This window comes from Spinacia oleracea, chromosome 1 (genome assembly GCF_020520425.1).
Source record: "Spinacia oleracea cultivar Varoflay chromosome 1, BTI_SOV_V1, whole genome shotgun sequence".
Lineage (NCBI taxonomy): Eukaryota > Viridiplantae > Streptophyta > Magnoliopsida > Caryophyllales > Amaranthaceae > Spinacia > Spinacia oleracea.
Window position 1 is genome coordinate 61,268,469 of NC_079487.1, and position 22,429 is coordinate 61,290,897.

At 37.1% G+C, this 22,429-nt stretch overlaps 1 protein-coding gene across 8 annotated transcripts in view; it reads right to left on the reverse strand.

Annotated features, from left to right (window-relative positions):
• Nucleotides 1-10,143: 10,143 nt before the first annotated feature.
• The window catches only part of LOC110795356 (uncharacterized), a 14,201-nt gene continuing 1,915 nt past the window's right edge, over nucleotides 10,144-22,429 (reverse strand). For 2 of the 8 annotated variants that reach the window (XM_022000359.2, XM_056842976.1), the window contains exons 4-16: nucleotides 21,663-21,776; nucleotides 21,435-21,522; nucleotides 20,337-20,479; nucleotides 20,149-20,250; nucleotides 19,402-19,473; nucleotides 19,221-19,320; nucleotides 19,062-19,144; nucleotides 18,454-18,531; nucleotides 18,055-18,153; nucleotides 17,915-17,965; nucleotides 17,609-17,665; nucleotides 17,214-17,255; nucleotides 10,144-10,529 (exon numbers count right to left, since the gene is read on the reverse strand). In XM_022000359.2, coding sequence (XP_021856051.1) covers nucleotides 10,461-10,529; nucleotides 17,214-17,255; nucleotides 17,609-17,665; nucleotides 17,915-17,965; nucleotides 18,055-18,153; nucleotides 18,454-18,531; nucleotides 19,062-19,144; nucleotides 19,221-19,320; nucleotides 19,402-19,473; nucleotides 20,149-20,250; nucleotides 20,337-20,479; nucleotides 21,435-21,522; nucleotides 21,663-21,776 — 1,098 coding nt within the window. In that variant the 3' untranslated portion in view covers nucleotides 10,144-10,460. The other 6 variants (XR_002535239.2, XR_002535240.2, XM_022000360.2 and 3 more) reach the window with 6 other exon arrangements.

A 22,429-nucleotide genomic window follows, 5' to 3' on the forward strand; every position in this document is an offset into this window, starting at 1 on the left:
TAATTAACAAGCTTAGGCATATAAATTTGTTAAACATATACAGTAGGTCAATCAAAAATTCAAGATTTACAAACAAGAATCGCAAATATATAATTTAACATCTTAAAAGTTACAAAATTTGCGTTCGAAAACTAAAACCTCCGAAAAGTCATAGTTAGGCTTCGAATTTGGGAATTCTGGGTTCGGCATCAAATCTTTGATTTTAGTCAAAATTTTAAAACGCCGTTTACATGAGAAATTCACTATAAAATTATACGATTCCGACCATTATTGACTAAACTACCGAAAATTCTGCGAACACATAATTAAATAATCGCACGAATTTGCAATTAATTACAAAAATCAAAAATTTCGAAATTAATCACCCCTTTTAATTCATTGCAAATTTATAAAATTTAATCATGTTAACTAATTATTATGGAATTAATTAGAGGCTCATGATACCACTGTTAGGTTATGACACATATAATTGAATATAAATCATGCGGAAAAAACCATAAAGGCAGGAATCCAAATTAATTGCCACATAACAATTAGCATAATTTAGGACACATACACTTTGTAGCGTGCCCTCCCTAGCTGCGCCCGAACCGAATAAGAACAAGTCTAGGACTCCAAATGTCGTCCCTCCGTAGATAGTCCACAATACGTTCGAATCCGCCTTAGATTTAATTAACTAGAATTGCACCTAAGGTTCTATGAATCTGTTCGAATATTTTAGGCAAAAAAAGTTGAAATTATGTTGTTCATAAATTTGTGAATGCCATCACATATTTATAGAGTAGGAATATGGAATTAGAAGTCTACTAGGATTCAAGTATTCTAAATCTATTAGAATTAGAGTTTACTTAAAACTAGTAACTTAGAAAATTAATCTTTTAATCAAATCCTAATCGCTTAAGGATTCGATGCATGCACAAACTCCAACACGCACACGAGCACGGCCCACAAGCGAGCAGGCCATGCCCGCGCGCGCAAGAAGCCCGCAGCAGGCTTGCAGCCCACACGCAGCCTCGCAGCCCGCGTTGCTCACAGCCAGCGTTGCTCGCAGCCTTGCTCGCAGCCCAAGGGCGCGCTGGGCCTTGCGTGCCTTTGGCTTGCTGCGTTGCTCGTGCCTTGCGCGCTGGGCTTGCTAGGCGTGGGCTTGGCTTCGTGCTGGGCCTTCGTCTAGAAAGCTCGTCCAATGCTTATTTCGTACGACACGCTTCCGATTAATTTTCTGATTCCGGAATTCATTTCCGATTCGAACATATTTAATATTTCCGATTCCGGAATTAATTTCCGTTTCGAACAAATATTTAATATTTCCGATTCCGGAATTATTTTCCGATTCCGATAATATTTCCGATTCTGACAATATTTCCGTTTCCGGCAATGTTTCCGATTCCGGCAATATTTCCATTTCCGATAATATTTTCCGATACGTACCATGTTTCCGTTTCCGGCAACATCTACGACTTGGATAATATTTAATTTTCCGATACGATTCATATATTTTCGTTTCCGGCAATATCATCGTTTCCGGAGTATCCATAATTTGCCTTTTGACGATTTTAGCTCCCCCTGGAACCGAGATCCGTCGATTCCGAATATCCATAAATGGAGTATTTAATTCCTTTAAATACTTGATCCGTTCACGTACTATTTGTGTGACCCTACGGGTTCAGGCAAGAGTAAGTTGTGGATTAATATTATTAATTCCACTTGAACTGAAGCGGCCTCTAGCTAGGCATACAGTTCACTTGATCTCATTGAATTATTAACTTGTATAATTAATATTGAACCGCATTTATTAGACTTAGCATTAAATGCATACTTGGACCAAGGGCATTATTTCCTTCAATAAACGCAGTCTTTGTTAAAGCGTCGTTTAATAAAGCGGTTTTGACATCCATTTGTCATATTTCGTAATCATAATATGTAGCAATTGCTAACATTATCCGAATAGACTTTAGCATTTCAAATGGTGAAAAGGTTTAATCGTAGTCCACACTCTGGACTTGCCTGTATCCTTTTGCAACCAATCTAGCTTTGAAAACTTCTAGTTTCCCGTCCTTGTCTTTTATCAACTTGAAAACCCATTTGATTCCTATGGCTTGGTAGCCATCCGGCAAATCGACCAAATCCCAAACTTGGTTTTCAGACATGGAGTCTAATTCAGATTGCATGGCTTCTAGCTATTTCTTGGAGCTAGGTCTCGTCATAGCTTGTTTGTAAGTCGCAGGCTCATCGCTTTCCAGCAATAGAATTTCATGACTCTCACACATTAAGATACCTACGTATCTTTCTGGCTGAGACCTATATCTTTGTGATCTACGCGGGGCAACAACTCCAGTTGGTTCTTGAACCTCACCAGAAAGATCTATGAGTTACAACCTGAATATCATCTTGATTATTCTCTAGAGTTTGTTGTTCGACTCGAAGTTCTCCGAGGTCTACTTTTCTCCCACTTGTCATTTTGGAAATGTGTTGTCTTTCCAAAAAGATACCATCTCGAGCAACAAACACCTTGTTCTCAGATGTATTGTAGAAGTAATACCCCTTTATTTCCTTTGGGTAGCCCACAAGGATACATTTGTCAGATTTCGGTTGAAGTTAATTTATTTGAAATTAATCGTTTTACGTACGCTTCACAACCCCAAATCTTAAGAAAAGACACTTTTAGAGGCTTTCCAGTCTATAGTTCATATGGAGTCTTTTCGACAGCTTGTGACGGAGCTCTATTTAGTGTGAGTGCAGCTGTATTTATTGTATGTCCCCAAAATTCTATTGAAAGTTCGGCCTGGCCCATCATTGAACGAACAATGTCTAGCAAGGCTCTATTCCTCCGTTCAGATACACCATTCCATTGTGGTGTTCCGGGAGGAGTCAATTCTGACAAGATTCCATAATCTTTCAAATGGTCATCAAATTCGTAGCCCAGATATTCATCGCCTATGTCAGACCGCAGTGCTTTAATCTTCTTGCTTAGTTGATTCTCTACTTCACTCTGAAATTCCTTGAATTTGGCAAAGGATACAGACTTGTGCTTCATTAGGTAGATATATCCATATCTACTGAAGTCGTCAGGGAAAGTGATAAAGTAGCTGAAACCACCTCTAGCATTTGAACTCATTGGTCCACATACATTTGTATGGATTAAACCCAACAGTTCACTTTCTCTTTCTCCAACTTTAGAGAAAGATTTCTTTGTCATTTTTCCAAGTAAGCATGATTCACATTCACCATAATCCTCTAAGTCAAATGGTTCTAGAATTCCCTCTTTCTAAAGTTTTTTCATGCGTTTCATGTTAATATGGACTAATTGACAATGCCACAACTAGGTAAGATCTGAATCATTTGTTTTGGCCCTTTTGGTATTTATGTTATAAACTTCTTTGTTGTGATCTAGCACATAAAGTCCATTGACTAATTTTGGGGATCCATAAAACATTTCTTTAAAATAAAACGAGCAACTATTGTCTTTTATTTCAATATTAAATCCCTTAGCATCCAAGCAAGAAACAAAAATAATGTTTTTAGTAATACTTGGAGCATGGAAACACTCTTCCAGTTCCAAAACTAGCCTAGAGGGCAATGACAAATGATAAGTGCCTACAGCTAATGCAACAATCCTTGCTCCATTTCCCACTCGTAGGTCGACTTCTCTCTTGCTAAGCTTTCTACTTCTTCTTAGTCCATGTGGATTAGAACCTAAGTGTGAACCACAGCCTGTATTTAATACCCAAGAAGTTGAATTAGCAAGTTTACGGTCTGTAACGAAAATACCCGAAGATGGAACCACTGTTCCGCTCTTATGATCTTCCTTTAGTTTGAGGCAATCCCTTTTGTAATGGCCAATTCCATCACAATAGAGACATTTTGATGTGGACTTGTCCTGCGTTGTCTTCCTCTTGGGACTTGACTTTGCATTGCCCTTGGACTTTCCACCTTTCTTGAATGGTCTCCCTTTAGCCTTGAGTAAATCCTTGGCTTCACTGTCGAGTACTATTTCAGCAAAGTGAACTAGCCGAATAAACTCACCAATTGTTAGTCAGCTAAGTTTCTCTAGTGGTAATAAGATGTAGTGGTCTAATGCTATATGGGGTAGATTAGCTCGGCCTAAACACAGGTTTATCTCTTGGCTAGCAGTTTTAGAGAGACTGAGCACTAAGGATAGATTGAAGATGTTTGGGGTCTCAGTGGATGATATGTGTCTTCTATGTGGTGTTGAAGTGGAAAACCACAGTCACCTGTTTTTTGGTTGTCATTACAGTGCTAGGTGTTGGAAGCAGATTGCTGGTTTCTTGCATCTCAATACAAGCATCAGAAGTTTGCCTCAGCTGATTAAATGGATTCACAGGAGAAATATCACTAAGTTCAGAAAGGGGTGTTTTTCACCTTTGTCTGGTGCTTAGTGTATCATATCTGGAAAGAAAGAAACAATGCTCTATGGAACAGTAAGATTAGATGCATTGATAATATTTGTAGCCTAGTTAAGCATAGTGCTAGCAATAGGATACATTCAGTTTTACCTCGAGCTATAAGCTCAAGGGATCACAGTTGGTTCACCACCCTCTTAGAAGGGTAGTTTTTGTTAGGCCTAGTGTCTGCTTCTTGTTTTTCAGTGGAGTTTGTTCCACTTAGCTCTTGATTTGTAAATGTTGTGCATAATATATACAATACTTGCTTATCAAAAAAAAAAACTCACCAATTGTTTCTTCTCTTGGTTCACTCATATGTAAAGTAGCTTGAAGCGACTAAACCAATTATGAAGTGAAATAAGTAAGACGGTGACAACCATCCTCTCGCTCATTGGTGATCCTAGCAGACTCAAGCGCTCAAACAATGAAAGCATGTAGTTCACATGATCTCTTAGTGGATTACCAACCCTTTGTTTAGAGCGAAGGATTCGAGCATGTGTTTCTTGGACTTCCATCCCGAAACATATGTTTTGAGAATCAACCTTCAAGCCTTTCATTGATTGGATCAATTCATGGACATTTAGGTCTCTTTCCTCCGTGCTTCCACGACAGATGTCCCTCAGATTCTTGATGAGCATATAAGGTTCGTAAGCTACAAACCTCCTATGCCAATCACTAGGGATGTTGCTCAGCATGAGACTCATAACCTTCTTGAGATCCGCTTCCCATGCGACATGTCTTTCAGGGGTCATGTCTCTTGCATAATAGCTTGGAATGGGGTTGAAGAGTGCATACCCAATGCCATTGAGTTGTACCACCTCAACAAGCTTCCTTTCCCATTCAAGAAAATTTGTTAGGTTCAACTTGATCATAAGTTTCGAACCGATGGTGATGTTTTGATTGAATGCCATAGTTCAGAAACTACAATTGAAAATAATAAACAAGTAAATAACCATTCATACATGCTCTTAATAAAATTAAATTCAAGCAATCGTGCATAAATCAAAGTTATTAAGCATTTTATTCAAGTTTATGTGTTCCGTTAGGTGTGAGTAAAATGAATCCCAGATCCTTAAAACCACTAAAGAACTAAGCATGCTTTGGCTTGTCTTAATTCTAAAACATTTTAGGTAATAAAATCCGTTGCTAATAGTCTAGGAACTACTCTTGGTTGATAGGTACGTCTAAGTACTTATTAGGAAAACATATCCCATTTGCCACGACATAAAAGGACTCCTTATATATATATCGTTGACTTCAACCAAAATAAACTTGTACTCACAACTAATGTTTACCTTAACCCAATAAAATCAAGAAGTGACACCTCACTTTGGCGGAAAACTATCACTAACTTGACATAGAGGTGAGAAAGTAAGTGTTGTTTTGGAATGACACTTTTTAACTCAATTTTAAACTTTTGGAACTTAAGCTTTTTACTATGTTTGTTAGATTTTAAGTGAACTAGAATCCTTAATCATGCGACATAGGTAAACCATAATCATGCATAATATTAAGACATATTTAAAGCAATAAATATCTTAAACATGCATAAGATAAAGTTTGTGATCTAGTATGGCCCGACTTCATCTTGAAGCTTCAATCTTCAAACTCCGTCTTGAAAATGGATTGGAAACTTTGTTCTTGAATTTCACCATGGGAGGCGCCATTTTCACCTAATAGGATTTACAACAAATTAATGGTGCGCATACCATATTTAAATAAAAATCGTGGTACTTTGACCATATTTTACATTCAAATTTAATGATACGCAAACCATATTTTCTATCTTATTTGGGTCATACTAGTCACTTTCCGTTACCTGCAAAATACTATATTTACAATATAACATTCACCCATTCATTTATCAATGAATGACCCACTTAGCAAGTTAGCAGAAAATATGCATCGCATAATAATTGCAACAACTAATTAAGGCTCAAGAATCTACCAATTATTTGACCTTAGTTATAATCGAGTTTATTAATCCTAAGGTAATAAGGACCTAATCAAGAGTTTAACCAATATGAATAAAAGCTCCCGCTCAAATCAAGAATTATATGCTTTACAAATTTTAAACATAAAAATGTTTTTCCAAGTCCAATCGGAAAACACATACTTTCTCCGTCTTTTAATACTCGCAACGTTTGTTCGTTTCACGCATGCCAATGCACAACTTTGATCATTTATATCTTAAATTCTCTTTATGCAAAAATTATAAAAAGTTGATATTTTGAAAATACACATTGAGACGAATCTAACAAGATCTCACATGACTATGTTTTATCTTATATAAAAAGCACTAAGAATAGTCAAAGTAGATTATATGAATAGTGGCAAAAGTCCAAACGTTGCGAGTATTAAAAGACGGAGGAAGTATTTAATTAAAATTTAAAGTTCATATGATGAATATTTTAAATCCCTTAAATTAATTTTAGTTGATTAAAATAAATTAATCATAATTTATTCAAGGTTTTAATTTTCTTAAACAATTAGTATAAAATTATATAATAATTAAACTAATAAAATAAAATTCCGCGAAAAAATTATAAGCACAAAATTAAATTTAATCAAATTCGTCGCTTAACGAAAATTAAAATGTTCATTGGGCCAAGGCAAGGCTATGAGCACGAATTCCATCCCCTCCTAGGCCACACGCGTGCACCAACAGCCACGCTGGAGCGCAGCAGAACAGCGACAGATCGCTCACTGGCTACCCAGCGCTCGCTGGCCCGCGCATCACTCGTCGCGCACAACAAAGCAGCAGACAGCAGCGAAGCAGTGCTTGCTGGCTCGCTTGCTCGCGCGCTGGCAGAGGGGCTAGGCGTTGCGCGCATGCGATCTCCCTTGCTCAGCGTGTTTCTCGTCCACTCCTTTGTGTGTTGCTTGTCGCCCTTCGCTCCGCAGGCACACACAGCACATGATGTGTGCACCCATGCATCTCGCCCACCACATAGCTCCGCGCACAAGACGAGCATCCATCGTTCGTACGATGTGCACCCAAGCCAGCAGCAACGCCCATGAAGGGCTTCGTACATTCGTGGCCCTTGCTGCTTTGTTCGTACGTGTAAGATTGCAAACGAATTATAAAATTACATATTTTATATTTTTCAAAAATTTATGACAAATTAATAAATCATACTAAGTTCATAAATATTTAGGCGATAAAACAAAAAATTCATTAATTAAATAATTTTCCGATTACATGAACTTTAGGGATTAAAATTAGGGTTCATAAAATTTTAAAGATTCCAACTTTAACAAATTTTAGGTGGTCTTTTAGTCATTAGATCCCAATTAAATTACTAATTAATTATGAAAATCAAAACAAATTCCGAATTATTTGAAATTCAATAAATTAATTATAATTACAAATTAGGTAGCATAATTAACCAATTTAAATCTTAAAATTGTTAATCATATGCAGTATGTAGTTTATTAACTCAAGATTATTAAACAAGAGTCGCAAATATTAGTTTTTAATATCATTAAAATTATAATTACGCATCCGAAAAACTAAAACGTCAAAGTCATAGTTAAGCTTCGAATTTGGGAATTCCGGGTTCGGCCGAAAATGTACCATTTCTGTCAAAATTTAAAACGCCGTTTACATGCGAAATTCACTATAAAAACATAAGATTCCAATCATTATTGACAAAACTTCCGAAAATCCTGCGAACATATTAATTAATAATCGCATGAATTTGCAATTAATTATACCAAATTAATTCACCCCTTTATCTTTGCAAATTTATAAGATTAATCCATATTAATGTAAATGATTATGAAATTAATTAGAGGCTCGTGATACCACTGTTGGGTTATGAAAAATCTAATGTCATGCGGAAAAACCATAAATGCCAGAATCCAAATTAAATGAACACAATCATTTAGCATAATTTAGCAAACCCACTTTGTGATGCGTGCCTTCCATCGCTGCTCCCGAACCGAACAAGAAAAAGTTAGAACGCCAACCGTTGTCCCTCCGTAGAAAGTCCATAGTACGTTCAGATGTGTCTTAGATCGTACCAACTAGGATATAAAATAAGGTTTATGATTTTGGGATTTCTCTTTTAGGTGATAGGCAAAGTGTATTGAATTGTGTGTTTAATTCATGACCATAGGCCATGTATTTATAGGAAATAGGAAAAACCTTAGGAGCCAAAACCCTAGAACGAATTATGCAAGTTTTGGGAATATTGGAACAAGTTCAGGTTTAAAACGTTAGGTATCGACTTGATTTGATTTGAAACGAGTTTGGTTCGGGTTATGTCAATTTCGGGTACAATTTTGACCGTTTTACTTCAGATACAACTCATTTCCATACTGGATAAGTCTAGAATTCGGGTCAAGTATAGATCGGTGAGTATCGAGTTAAGATCAAATTCGGATCAGACGTACCTCAAATTCAAGTCAATACCAATTGCGTTTGTGGTTCGAGTTTAAATCCAGTTAGACTCGTGGTTTAATGTTCTGTTAATCGAGTCACTATCGAGTCCACGATAAAATACATAAAACTTTATTATTAAGAATTCATGCCAAAAATAAGGTTTTTTTGATTTCTATTCCTCTCTCTCCAAATTGTTTAATATAAAAAAAATATATAATTGAATTTTCATATATGGAATTGAAATTACATAACTAACAGTTCAATTCGGTTCAACTTAAGTCAAATTAATAACATGTAAACTGGATAGGATTCGGGTTAATTTAGGTATGGTTATCTCGGGTTAACTCCAGTCGGGTTACTTTCAGATACCGGATTAAATCGGGTTGGATCGATACCAATTCTGTTCAATTCGGATTTGGGTTGACACAGGTCGGGTGAAACCGGATATCAGGTTTTATCAGGTCCAACTGATTGCAGTTTTTGTCAGGTAAAATTCATTTCTGGATTGCTATCAGATCAAATGTGTGTTCGGTACGGTTAAAAGTTATCGGATACAAATCGAGTTATGAGTCTCCTCGGGTTTCTAACGGTTCGGATTCGGGTCTTGAATTTACAGGTAAAATCAGATTTCGGGTCAACATAAGATTGATTCAGGTTGATTTTGATATCACTATTTCTCGAATATATTCGGTACGACTTTTAGTTGCCTTCGGTCGATTTCTCAAGTCAGTTCACATTTTGTGACAACCCTAGGGTCAACATGGATTTGACGATCCACAAACTTATTTTTGTTCATCTTGAATTCCGCATTTGTGTAGATTATGATATGCCTTGCTGTTATTTTTAAGGTAAGATAAAATCCCCTATCAGATCGAAACTCCGCACTAGTCAACTAGTCCGGGTTAACAGGTTAGACACTTTGCAGAGTGGGAGGATGGTAAAGTTAACCCTCCCTCAAAGTGCCCCTAGTAGGAATTGAACCCCCAACTTTTTGGTTAAAGGTGAAATCCTTTTCATTAGGCCAGGACATTGCTTGGTATGATATGCCTTACCTGTTACTTATACATTTAAGGTAATACCGTAAGTATATACAAAGTATTATTAGACTCTACGGATCGATGAGTCCTTGGCCTATTGGTTAATACTTAAGACTTAGAGTTTATATTCGATAGGTCTCAGGGTCGAATTCCCCCACCCCATTTGTAATTTATATTTCCCCCACTCCATTTGCACCAAAAGTAAAATAAAATTACAGGCTATGGAAGAAGGGGTCATATGGGACTATCTATTTTGAGATGCGAAGTTCATCCCTTTTACACCTTTCCTTCCTTGGCGAAGCAAGGCAAGTGCGGCTGAAAAAAACGGGCAAGACAAGAATTTTAATAATGGTATTCATGTAATTATCATCTGTTCTAATAGGAAGCAAATATTACACGAGTAAGAAACTTTTGTGATACTTACTACATGATACAAAAGAATCCACCCCCTCTCTTTTCCCTCTCTAATTCCTAAACTTTGTGCCCAATAGATAATAGATTGACAAAGCAGAACACTAAAAGTATAAACGCAGTCATAGCACCAGCTGAATAAAACAACCAGTATCAAAGAGCATACGTCCAAGCTTCGTACCAAAAGCATAGGTTGGACAATTTCATGGTAATCACTCCATGTTAAGGTGTGCGGACTGCTGCTAAGTCGCCGATGCTTGTGCCAGCAATATAACCCCCCGTCCACGCATTCTGCAAAAGTTGTCATTCAATCTATAAGTGATCAAGCAAACAGCCCTTAAGGGGCTATAAAAATGAATTAGAAATTGACCTTTGTATTGGACAGACTAGTGAGACAGTAGCATTTGTAATAAGCTAGCTATATGACTTTTACTTTGATTCACAGTTGCAAAAACCCTAGACAAGTAATCTTGCAGTGATTCTCTCTTTTTATAGCCAGTAGATTCTCTCTTTCATAGCCAACGATACTCTCTTTCTTTTCACGCAAGGTTTGGAGTTTTGGACAAGATTTTGCGAGGTTTCAGTTTTCCTATTGTTCCACCAAAATGTAGCTTTCCGACTCCACAAGGATCTACTTGGTAATGAGAGAGAAGCTGCACATATCCTTTCCTCTCATTTTTCTCTGATTCAAAAACCTAGTTTGGTTATCTAACAAAGTGGCAAAAGTAAAAAGGAAATTCGAAAGTACTTCCTCTTTCTAATATGAAATGAAAGCAACATATTGGCCTATTAAACAGGCTTACATGTAAGAACAAGGATGACTCATCTGTATCAAGTTATTACTGCTGTTTTTCTTTGTTGAAACTATCTAATTCTTCCCTTAGTCTATACATTACTAAAGCAGAGTCCACTATAGCAGATTTCCCCCCCTAAAGTACCCTTCTAGTCACAGTAATTAAGATAGACTGAGGGGGCGTTTGGTTGGGGGTATTCATCAAAGGGAAAGACTACCATGAAAACAACAAATCTAACCATAAAATTGTTAAAATTAGTGCTTCAAAGTGTTAATTATTAGTTTCTTAATTTCAGTAATTTAATTATAATTGTGATTTACAAATTAGTCATATTAGTCAAATAGGTTAGTTTTATTTAAGAGATATCACTAGGTTAGTGAAGGAGATTGTGGGATAGTGGATACTAAATCAACAACATGTACTCCACGTTTTAGGTAGTTTCCTATTGTTTTGCAACATTATGTTTTGTTCAAGCCTATATAAAAGGCAATATTTCTTGTTGATTAAGTGAATGAGAATTGCAATATATTTCCTTTTGACACTTCCAACGTCTATTCTATTGCCTTTGCTTTCTCATATCCAACAAATTTGGTATCAGAGCCAGTGATCTTTGTGAGACCTATTTTATTTGAGTGTTCATATCTTTCCCTCAATGACATCAAATACTTTTGCACTTTCTATTCCCACATTCAAAGGAGAGAATTATAATACATGGGCTATTAAAATGAAATCATATTTAAAAGCCATGAGTTTGTGGGAAGCAACTGAGAGTGATGACTCAACCCCTCTTCTAGAAAATCCAACCGTATCCCAAATAAAAAAGCACGATGAAGAAGCGGCAAAGAAAGCAAAGGCACTTTCATGTATTCATTCGGCTGTGTCGGACGAAATCTTTACAAGTATCATGACTTGTGAGACACCAAAGGAGGCATGGGATAAGCTAAAGGAAGAGTTTGAGGGAAATGCTCAAACAAAGTTGATGCAAGTTTTGAACCTTAAACGAGAATTTGAGATGCAAAGGATGAAGAAGAGTGACACCATCAAAGAATATGTAAGTAAACTTATGACCACTGTTAATCAAACTAGATTACTTAGTGAAACTTTTTCCAATGAGAGAGTGGTTGATAAGGTTTTAGTGAGTGTTCCCGAAAAATAGGAGTAAAAAATTTCTTCCCTTGAAGATTCCAAAGACCTATCCAAAATAACCCTACCGGAGTTAGTCAATGCTCTTAATGCTGTAGACCAAAGAAGATCAACGAGGGAGGAAGAAAATGGAATGGAAGGAGCCTTATTGGTCAAATCTTCGTACCATAAAGGAAAAGGAAAACCCACTCAATGCAACCATTGTCAGATGGTTGGTCATGAAGAAAAAAATTGTTGGCATAAGGGAAAGCCAAAATGTTTCAAGTGTCAAAATTGGGGCATTTGGCAAGAAATTGCAGGTTTCAAAATGTCGAGGAAACATCTATGGCACAAGTGGCCGTAGAAGAAAATTTGTTCTAGAAGACGGGTGATAATGTGCACCAAGGGAGAGAAGTGCTCCAAACATTAGAGGTTGGTGATAACGTGCTTCAACAACATTGTTTCGGTGATGAGAAGTGCATCATGGATGAAGAGACGTGCTTCATTTTCTTTTATCAAACTTTGAAGCAAAGGGGTGTGTTAAAATTAGTGTTTCAAGTGTTAATTATTTAGTTTCTTAATTTTAGTAATTTAATTATAATTGTGATTTACAAATTAGTCAGATTAGTCATATAGGTTAAGAGATATCACTAGGTTAGTGGAGGAGATTGTGGGATAGCGGGATACTAAATCAACATGTACTCCACGTTTTAGGTAGTTTCCTATTGTTTTGCAACATTCCTTTTTGTTCAAGCCTATATAGAAGACAATATTTCTTGTTGATTAAGTTAGTGAGAATTGCAGTATATTTCCTTTTGACACTTCCAACGTCTATTCTATTGCCTCCGATTTCTCATATCCAACAAAATTGTGAGAAAATAAGAGAAGAAGAGAGTGGGGGCGGCGGCGCTAGAGATAAAGAGTGAGGCCGGTTTTTAGGAAGAGACGACGAGAGAAGTGGTGGCGGCAAGTCGGCAACAACTAGGAAGGTGGCAACACTTTATATGGTAGAGCAAGGGTGAGAGAGAAAGAGATGTGAAAAATGAACAAATGCTACCCAAACAAAATTTTATATCAAAGGGAATTGATTCCATTCCTCCTCTTTCCCTTTGTGGAGTTCATTCCGTTTACCTTGTGTGGACCAAAGGACCCCTAAGTAATTAAGCAATTGCATATTTGCATTGAGATAATAAGCATAGTCTTATTGAAAAATAATTTATTTATAAAAAGCACGTTTTTCAATTAAAACATTTAATTCATTTATTGACTATTGTTTTTTAAATAACTTTAATACGGAGTGTATAATGTCTAATATATTTTTATTTTAAAAAACCTAGCATGACTCGGGATTTACACCGAGCATGACTTGAGATTTACTTAGTTTTCTAATCACCCAATGTAATATCCTATTTGTTAGGACGTCCCTCACGGTGTAACATCACACAGCAATACAATCAAGCTTTCTCATAATCTCATCATGGACTTTTTTCTCCATGCATTCTGTACCCAACCCTCCCTTTTTGTTCCTCTCTCATGTTCATCAACGGCGCAACAGTAATCACAACTTTCACCACAAAAATATGCCACCCCTATGGACTTTAAGCCCAACACTTCCCATCAACACCTTGATATTTTTGGATCATCTCCCTAAATAGTGGCAATGAAATACCCTCCTCTCTATCAAACCTATTGCAACTTACTATTATCGTCTAGAGCTTGCTGACACGATACAACAAACGACTAAAACCGACAAAAGTTACTCAACCGTACGTGATCCACATGGTACCCTTATACTTTAAAATTTTATCACATTATCCCTACGGTTAAATCTCATCCTTCTTTATATTACTACAAGCCATTTATGGCTCCTTCACCACCACAACAACACCACCATTCTCTTTTTCCACCACCAAAGAGCCCCACTAGCCAGCAACCATCGCTCTCCCCCCCCCACCTTCAACCATTAACCTCTCTTTTTCCTCCAAGATCAACTCTCTTTGTTGACTTCCCATCAATGACTCCTTCATCAATCACCGCCACGACACCACCCCAGGGATTACAAAGGAAACACAAGTACTTACCTTTCTTAAGGAGAAAAGAAAAGCAAACGGAAAAAAATATGGGCACAACAGGAATCGTACCGCTGAAATTAATGTTAGAAAGCCAATGTTCTCAACCACTACAGCAAAGACATGGGCACAACAGGAATCGAACCGCTGATATTAATATTAGAAAGCACATGTTGTCAACCAGTACAACAACTAATTTTTCATTGTCCTTTCTTAAAAGTATTATATATAAAATGTCCTGCTTAGTGACAGGGCCCCTTTGGGCCCCAATGTTTTCGTCCCCACACCCAATGCATAAAAAGGCTCAAGGCGCAACAAGGCGATTTGGAGTTCCCAGCGCCTAAGAGGCGCCTCGGTGCGCCTCATTGAAGTGAGGTGCCCTAATAAAAAGTGAAAAAAAAAGTGAAAAAAAAGTAGGTGCGCCTTTTTTGCGCCTCAAAGTGCGCCTTAGGTGCGCCTCATCGAAATCACCTCGCCTAGACAATAAAAGGCGCTGGCTCCAACCGCCTTGCGCCTCAGAGCCTAGGCGCGCCTTTTTATACACTGCCTGCACCACCCTAACCATCTATTATTTCTCTCGCCTCGTCGTTTCTGTATGACGGCTTTCATTGCGAGGTTGTCGAGGCGGATATCAGTTATGTATAGCAAATACATAACACCCCACAAAACGACAAAATAAGAAACAGGGCAAAGTACCATTTCTGTAAAAAAAAAATAGTACAATTTTTGTAAAAAAAAGTACCATTTCTGTTAAAAAAAGTACCATTTCTTTTTTTAAAAAGTTCAATTTCTTTTTAAAAAAGTACCATTTCTTTGAAAAAAGTACCATTCAATTTTGTTTTTGTCTTTTAACTATTTTGTCTTTCGCTGTGATATGCATGAGGAATCACATATCAGTTATGTATTTGGAGTTCCTCCTTTCACTGCTACCCGCACCCTCAACTTTGTAGCATTTTCTTGAGCATTGGATCCTACGCACAATAAAGGGAGGAACTAGTTAAACTATAGTTGTTGGTGGCTAGAAAAGGGGCAAGTGAGGGGCTGTTGGTTTCTATTGATGGAGGAGGTTTTGGTTGTTGCTGTTGTTGGTTGCACAAGGGATAAGGGGAGAAAATTGGCGCAGTGGTGCAGGTGGTGGTGACATGGTGGTTGGTGGCCAGCTGAGTTCATTTGGTGGGAAGCAAGCCATGGATGACCCATTGATAAAAGAAATAAAGTGAACCAAATCTAGCGTCTCCATTTAACAAACGGTTTATGGTGAGGATACAACATTAGACAAACTTAGACATTTTAAAACATAAGTGGCACAAAAATAGACTCTTTAAACATAAAGGGCAACTTAGATTTGAAAAAAACAAAAACAAAGGGGCAATAAGCCAATAATCAACAAATCCCAAATTTTTTCCTACATCACTTCTTCAATTTATCCCCAAAATTTATGATCTCACCCTCATTTTCATTCAACCCTGCTAAAAGCCCAGAGGCTGCCACAATATCTCCTTCAAATTCCGTTTCCTTTCTCAAATTTTCTTACAAACCAACCATAGAAATTACAAATTACTTCCTCAAATTATATACCTTCTTCATACAGCACCCGTACAATATTCCAAGAACAGTTCAAAACTTCAAATAGTATAATTTAACACTCTCACATTACAAATTCAAATCTCAAATATGGCGAGGAGATCATTGCAAAACTCCCCCCCTGAAACATTTGTTTGTGCAATCCACAAAAATAAAGGACAAGCACTACTTACCTCCTCATCTTTTTCTCTCTACTCCCTTTTATAAATTCAAAAGAACAAAATTCATCTGGAATTCTTCTACCCCCTTAGAAACTCAGACACCCTTAAACTACAACTGCCATTACCTTTGTCAAACGAATTGTGTGTCTGACATCAACAAAGTCTTTCATCCCCCTTCCAATGAGAAAAAGAGAGTATTCACCACAGCTCCTTCTTACGGACAAGGTAAGGGCCACCCGGCCCTCACTAACATAGCCCACTGCTACTATGCATTACCGATACTACCACCATGCTACCTGTCAAAACAATTATTAGAAGATCACGAATTTACCTGTTCTCCTATTGCTCTAGTTCTTCAATTTTATTCCCACATTCCAAATTTCTCTCTCAATCATTCTCTAAACAAAATATTCCGGACTCCATCGATTCTCTTGCTGGTTTTTCATTCACACAATAAGTTGACAAATCTTCCACTTGTGATCAAGATGTGGATGCTCTCACACGCCCTTTTATCGAACAAGATTTGAGATGATTCTATAAAAGATTAGTCTCTCTTTTGTCTTGCGGGGCATGTAAAGGATAAGGATGACCCTTTCATCCTTATCAAATTGTTACTAGTGTTTATATTTGTTGTAAGACCTAGATAATTCTGCTCTTAGTTAGTTATCTAATCAGAGAATGTATAACTCCTATTTGTTAGGATATACCTCATGTGTACAACTAGGACTATGTAGCTATATCCCTATATATTAGCAAACATCACAATTCAATACAATCAAGCTTTCTCATAATATCATCAGATTGTATTGCTTTGTGATATTTACAACATATAGGTATATAGCTGCAGATTCCTAGCTGGACACATGAGATACACCCTAGCAAAGAGGAGTTATACTTTGAATGGTAGAACTTCAAGAAATAAGAACTATTAAGTATTAACATAGTCAGTGGGAGTAGTGGCCGACGATGCCTACCACTAGAAATAAAATTCAACACATGTTTATTGACTAAGCAAGTCACTAAACGGCCCTAAAAAATAAAACAACAACTTCCATAAACTACAGAAATCAAATTCCAAATGAAGTGACCTTTGGAAAAATGTTATTAATTTCCAGGTTTTATAATTTTTGTTAAGACGCTATTTGGTTGGTTATTGGAGCATCGTTGTATAATAATACAGCTGACAATGCCGTACATCTTCCATCAGAAAAGGAAAGGGAAAACTAATCAGAAATAGGATGGTACCTGAAAATTGAATCCGCCGGTTACTCCATCAATGTTCAATATCTGCAAAACAGAGGAAAATCTTAGCTTTATAAGAATGTCTCTTCTCCCACCTCTGTGCATTGACCTCAAACCCCAAATACACGTAGTTCCACTTCTTTAAAATAAATACGGATTATGGACCAAACCAATGGGTTAGTAAATTATTATCTACTTCTTTTTCTGGATGTAGTGGCTAATAGCCTCGACAATAGAAGTACTAGGATCAAACAACATAGGCCAGATTTACATCAAGAAGCTATTTGGAAAAATAAGCCTACTTCTCACAAACATACAATGTCTTCTAAAGTGCATCCCGTAAAGCCCATAACTGGAATGCCCTGAGAAAAACACTAAAAAGCATGACCAGGGATTACCTCTCCTGCAAAAAATAAGTTTGGCAGTATTTTGCTCTCCATAGTCTTCAACGAAATCTTCATAAAGGGGAATGCCAGAGTTGTGCACGTTAGATTCAATATTATGAAATAGAAAGAGGATAAACAGAGTTGGGAACTATGTTACGGGAACTTGTCCAAGTGTCCGACTCGGCAAATTTGTGAAACTTTATCATGATTTTGTCCCAAAATGAAGTGTCCAAGTGTCCAAGATCCAACACGGGTACTTAACGTAAAATGAACAGTCCGAATAACATAGGCTGGAACAAAAAAGAGAGGTGAGAATACCTCAGACAAGGGAACACCTCCAGCAGTGACAAATTCATCTTTAAATTGACCCTTCAGCAGCAACAATGTCTCAAATCTTCACACCCCACAAAAGATAAAGAAAAAAGAAATATTGAGAGGATGGTGAGGGGTGCTCTTACCTTTCCTGCCACTTCAAATGAGCACTGTTTTAGCAGTGAGGCAACAGAAAGCAATGCTTCACTAGAAATGGAAGCCCATGAGATATCTTCAGCTAAACCCTGCATAGCATTGTAGCAGTTTAAGAACCAAAAGTTGAACAATAACATTATAACTATGGTCATCATTCATCATTATCATTATCATTACCCCATTGCCTCAAAGAGGCTCCCGCAAGAAGCGGGGTAAGGGCATGTCGGACGTACGCATCCTTAGATTCCTTACCTCTGCAATTGCAGAGAGGTTGTTTCCAATTGACCCAAAAGAGATAACGGGACGACCATCTTCTACTTCATAGAAAGGAAGCGAAGAGGTTTAAAGAGCCATTTTGATTAAAAAAAAATTAAGAAATCATTGACTACCTCGCGTTTAAGCATATATTTCCAAAACCTCTTGACAAGATTGAACTCTGGAGGGCTTGAGTTGACCACCTTTTGCTTCTGTATAAGTCAGCATTGCAACAAAACAATGAAACTTTAGATTATAGAAAATGGAAAGTGAATAAAATGAATGGATATATCACTCAAAATTTTGAGCCGTCACAGAGTGGACAAGGGAAAAAATTAGCATGTCCAAAATAATCACCACATCATTGCCAAAAAAAAAAATCACAACATATGGAAATGGCATCATGAAAGAGGTTTGGAAGAGGTTAGTACAAAGAGTGGTAAGATTCTTACAATTACACAGGAAAATAATCTTCTATCAATGTCAAGAAAGGGCGACAAGTTTGGATGTCCAAGCAAAAGAAGAAACGGGATGGTTGTGTTGAAAGGTATCTTATAACTTATTTATTCCATTTCCAGAGTAAGTATATCATATTCCCCTTACCCTTGATAGGGTACAGAAGTAACTTATTCAGCTTAGAGCCTTAGACAGACATGAATCAATTTGGGTTCAACATGCACCAAAGTTCACAACAGCAGGAGATTGCTATCCTAACCAAGCTCTAAAAGGGAAAGTTGATTACTGCAAACTTCTTCTTTTGTTTTAAGAGGATTGCGTTCACTTCTCCTTTATGAAGATCAGGTGCAAAGTCCAAAGTAAGGATCCCTGGATAAACAAGGACATATTATATAAAGACAAAGTAGTCAAAGTGCGCAAACATAATGTTCAAAGATACTGTTACCTTTGTAGCTTGAGCTGTATAGTTCACGAGCTGACCAAGCAGACAGCCGAAGAATTACGGGGCCACTAAGTCCCCAGTGCGTAACTAGCATTGGTCCAATCTACTGTCGACAAGAAGAGTTAATTTATTGCTTATGCATAAAATTAGAATATTAAAGGAGATCACAATAAACTTGTCATGCCTGTGTAAGCTGCGGTACAGTTCTTCCACTGTTTTCCAGTTTCAGTTTAGCTTTCACCTTGGAGAAAGTAACCTAAACCTCCACAAGACAGACAAACACAAGAATATATTGGGAATAAATTATGTCACTTTATCTTGTTCACACATAGAAAAGTAGTAACATAACAGTATATTACAGAAGTTCACAACTTTAATTCTCATGTAATGTGTAACACAGGATACGCACTGGATCCAGTATAGGATTTTTGTGATAGTATAAATTGAAGGTAATACAAGGACATGATAATTTGAAGTCATCAAAAGCCAGATAAAGAACAGTGTTAACTCCAACCAAGCTATACAATCTGCCTATTTTTCATCATGAAAACACGAGTCATGAAATAATGACACCCAGAAGATAGGTCGTATGCAGGTCAATTGTCAATTGTGATCATAAGTAGCCAATTCACGTAATACTAATACACTGATGCCTGTTTGGTAAGTGATGACCAATCGCATGAACGGTAATGAATTTAAGGAATTGTGTAATTTTGCAAGGAAAGCCCAATTTCATTACCTTCCATATCTGTATAGGGTTTAAATCTAACATCTAACTGAAGAAGAGTAATGTAGGAAAAAGGTTCATTATATACTAAAATTCAAAGATCCTGAGCATTATAACATAGAAAATATCACTAAAACAGGAGAAGTTCAAAAAATAGGTAGCTGTAAACGGCTGAGGATCAGAAAAAGAGAGCAGGTGGCATACCCCCGACAGTTCAGCCAAGTTATTGTCTCTGACCTTGAAGGTAAAGAGACTAGGGACTGGATCTATAATCGAATGGCCAAGCTGACCTGCAAGACTATAACCCTGTGAAATATGTAGTAATATTGAATCATTCTAATAATAGATTCATGAAGTAATGAAACAAGCTTAAAGCTCAAAGCTCAAACAACCTGCTTGCTGCTTCCAGTAGCAATTAATAGATAATCAGCTTCAACAAGGTCAGTGGAAGATGTACGCATATCAATCTTGAGAGAAAACTTCCTAGCAGCACTGCTAGACGCAGTAGTCACTGTTTTTCCTGTCTGAATGGAAACTGCATACAGTGAAACATTCAAACAATTTGCAGTACACCATTATTATTCAGCAGGATGATCCAGGCTACGTAAAAAACATGAAGAATCTTCAATGTATCATAAAATAAGGTAATTCATGCATATTTTTTCCCTGTTTTTGGACACTCGGCCTTGTTAGAAGGAAAAGAAGAATTAACTACTGAAGCACACCTTAAGGTGTCAAGAAAAGACCTTCCTAGTACACTTTCACTTTGTTTGGATAGCAAGACAAGGGAAGGGGAGGGAAAAGAGGAAGGGGGCAGGGAAGGTGGAGCTCATTTTCCCTCGAAAATCGAAATCTCTCCAATTTTGGAGGGATGACGTTTATTAAAGAGGGGGGGAAAATGGATCCCTCCCTCTCCCTCTCCCTCCCCTTCCTTCCCCCAACCCCTTATCCAAACAAGGGAACTTGATTCCCTCCCTTTTCCTTCCCTTCCTCTCTCCATTTCCTCTTATTCAAACAAATAACTGACGAATGCTAAATTGCTAACCAAACTCCAAAATACCATCTCAGAACTCTAGAGCATGTTAATTCTTATTCTAGCAACTAGCGGAGCGAGAGCAAAGGAAGTTTCAGTAGCGGGGAGTCGCAAGTGATTTACTGAATCTTAATAATTCCGTTACAAAGTCAGAGAAATTTTGTTGTTACCAGGGAGTCATTTGACAGTTAAGTCTTCTCTAGTTAACAGATCAGGAGAGTAAGCCTCACATCTTAAGTGATAAAATAGTGAATTGGAGGTAGTAGCATACAAATGATACAATATTCCAACTCAGTTTTTAAGTTCCCAAGTATCAACAAATATGTAAATAGAAAACGGGGACGGGGATGAAACAATCTCTCTCAAATCGTAGCTATGAGAATCTTAGGCAACTAAAATAGAACATACAGCAATATAGTGGGCACAAGGTAGGTTGACAAACAAGGCATTGCCCTACCTCCTTTTTTCCTTGCTTCGGTCATAAGGCAATCAATGATTGACGATGAGCTATTACTGACAGGAAATACCCGACCATCACTTTCAGTCTGGTGGGAAAACAGAACATAAACGAAATTAACACCACACAGATGCATAGAAAAACCACTTGATAACAAGTAACAACACATTGCTTTGGTGATAGGAGACAAAACAGGAGAACAGAAAAATCAGCAGAACTATATATGACCTTGAGTTTGACCCCACGATCAGTAAACCAGGACATAGTATCAAGTGGACTGTGCATGCTAAAGAAGGAACCCTTTAATTCTTTGTTTCCCCTGGGGTAATGTTCAGCCATAACCTGCAAAATTAATAAGTGATTCTCAAATGCAGGGATAAGGTGATTTGTTTAATATTTTCAGGTCCGTTCTAGTTTAGCGACTTCGGGTCTTATCAGTTTTTTTTCTCACTCATTTTGGTCTTTTTAGTTATTGCAGTTCGCAAGATTTTTTTTACAAATTCTTCAAATTATTTTTACAATGCAAAAAGTACATATCAAATTACATTCTACTGATTTGTTTGCATGAATTCACTGTATCTGTATTTTCATTAAACTAATCATGATGGACCGAATCTGCTAGTTTTATATGACTTTTTCTTGTCTGATTAGACAAATATTAGTAGTAAGAAGGATATAATATGCTAGTATACGTTGGTGGAACATAATTAAGCGATAACATAACATAAATTATTAAAACTCCCTTGTTAGGCTGGATTTAGCTTAATCCCGATGGTAATGAAAAAGAATACACTTCAAACAAATACCATAATATAAGAACCTCTCGGAAGACTAGTAAATAGACTAAGAAACACACCTATCTTTTCACATGAAAGTGTGTAACATGTAACTATTAAAGCATGTCTGACAGGCTGAGAATCTGAGATGCAGCAAATTTGAAAAAAACATATCACTATGTGATCGTGTGAAATTCTAAATGGGATTTAGCACATTTT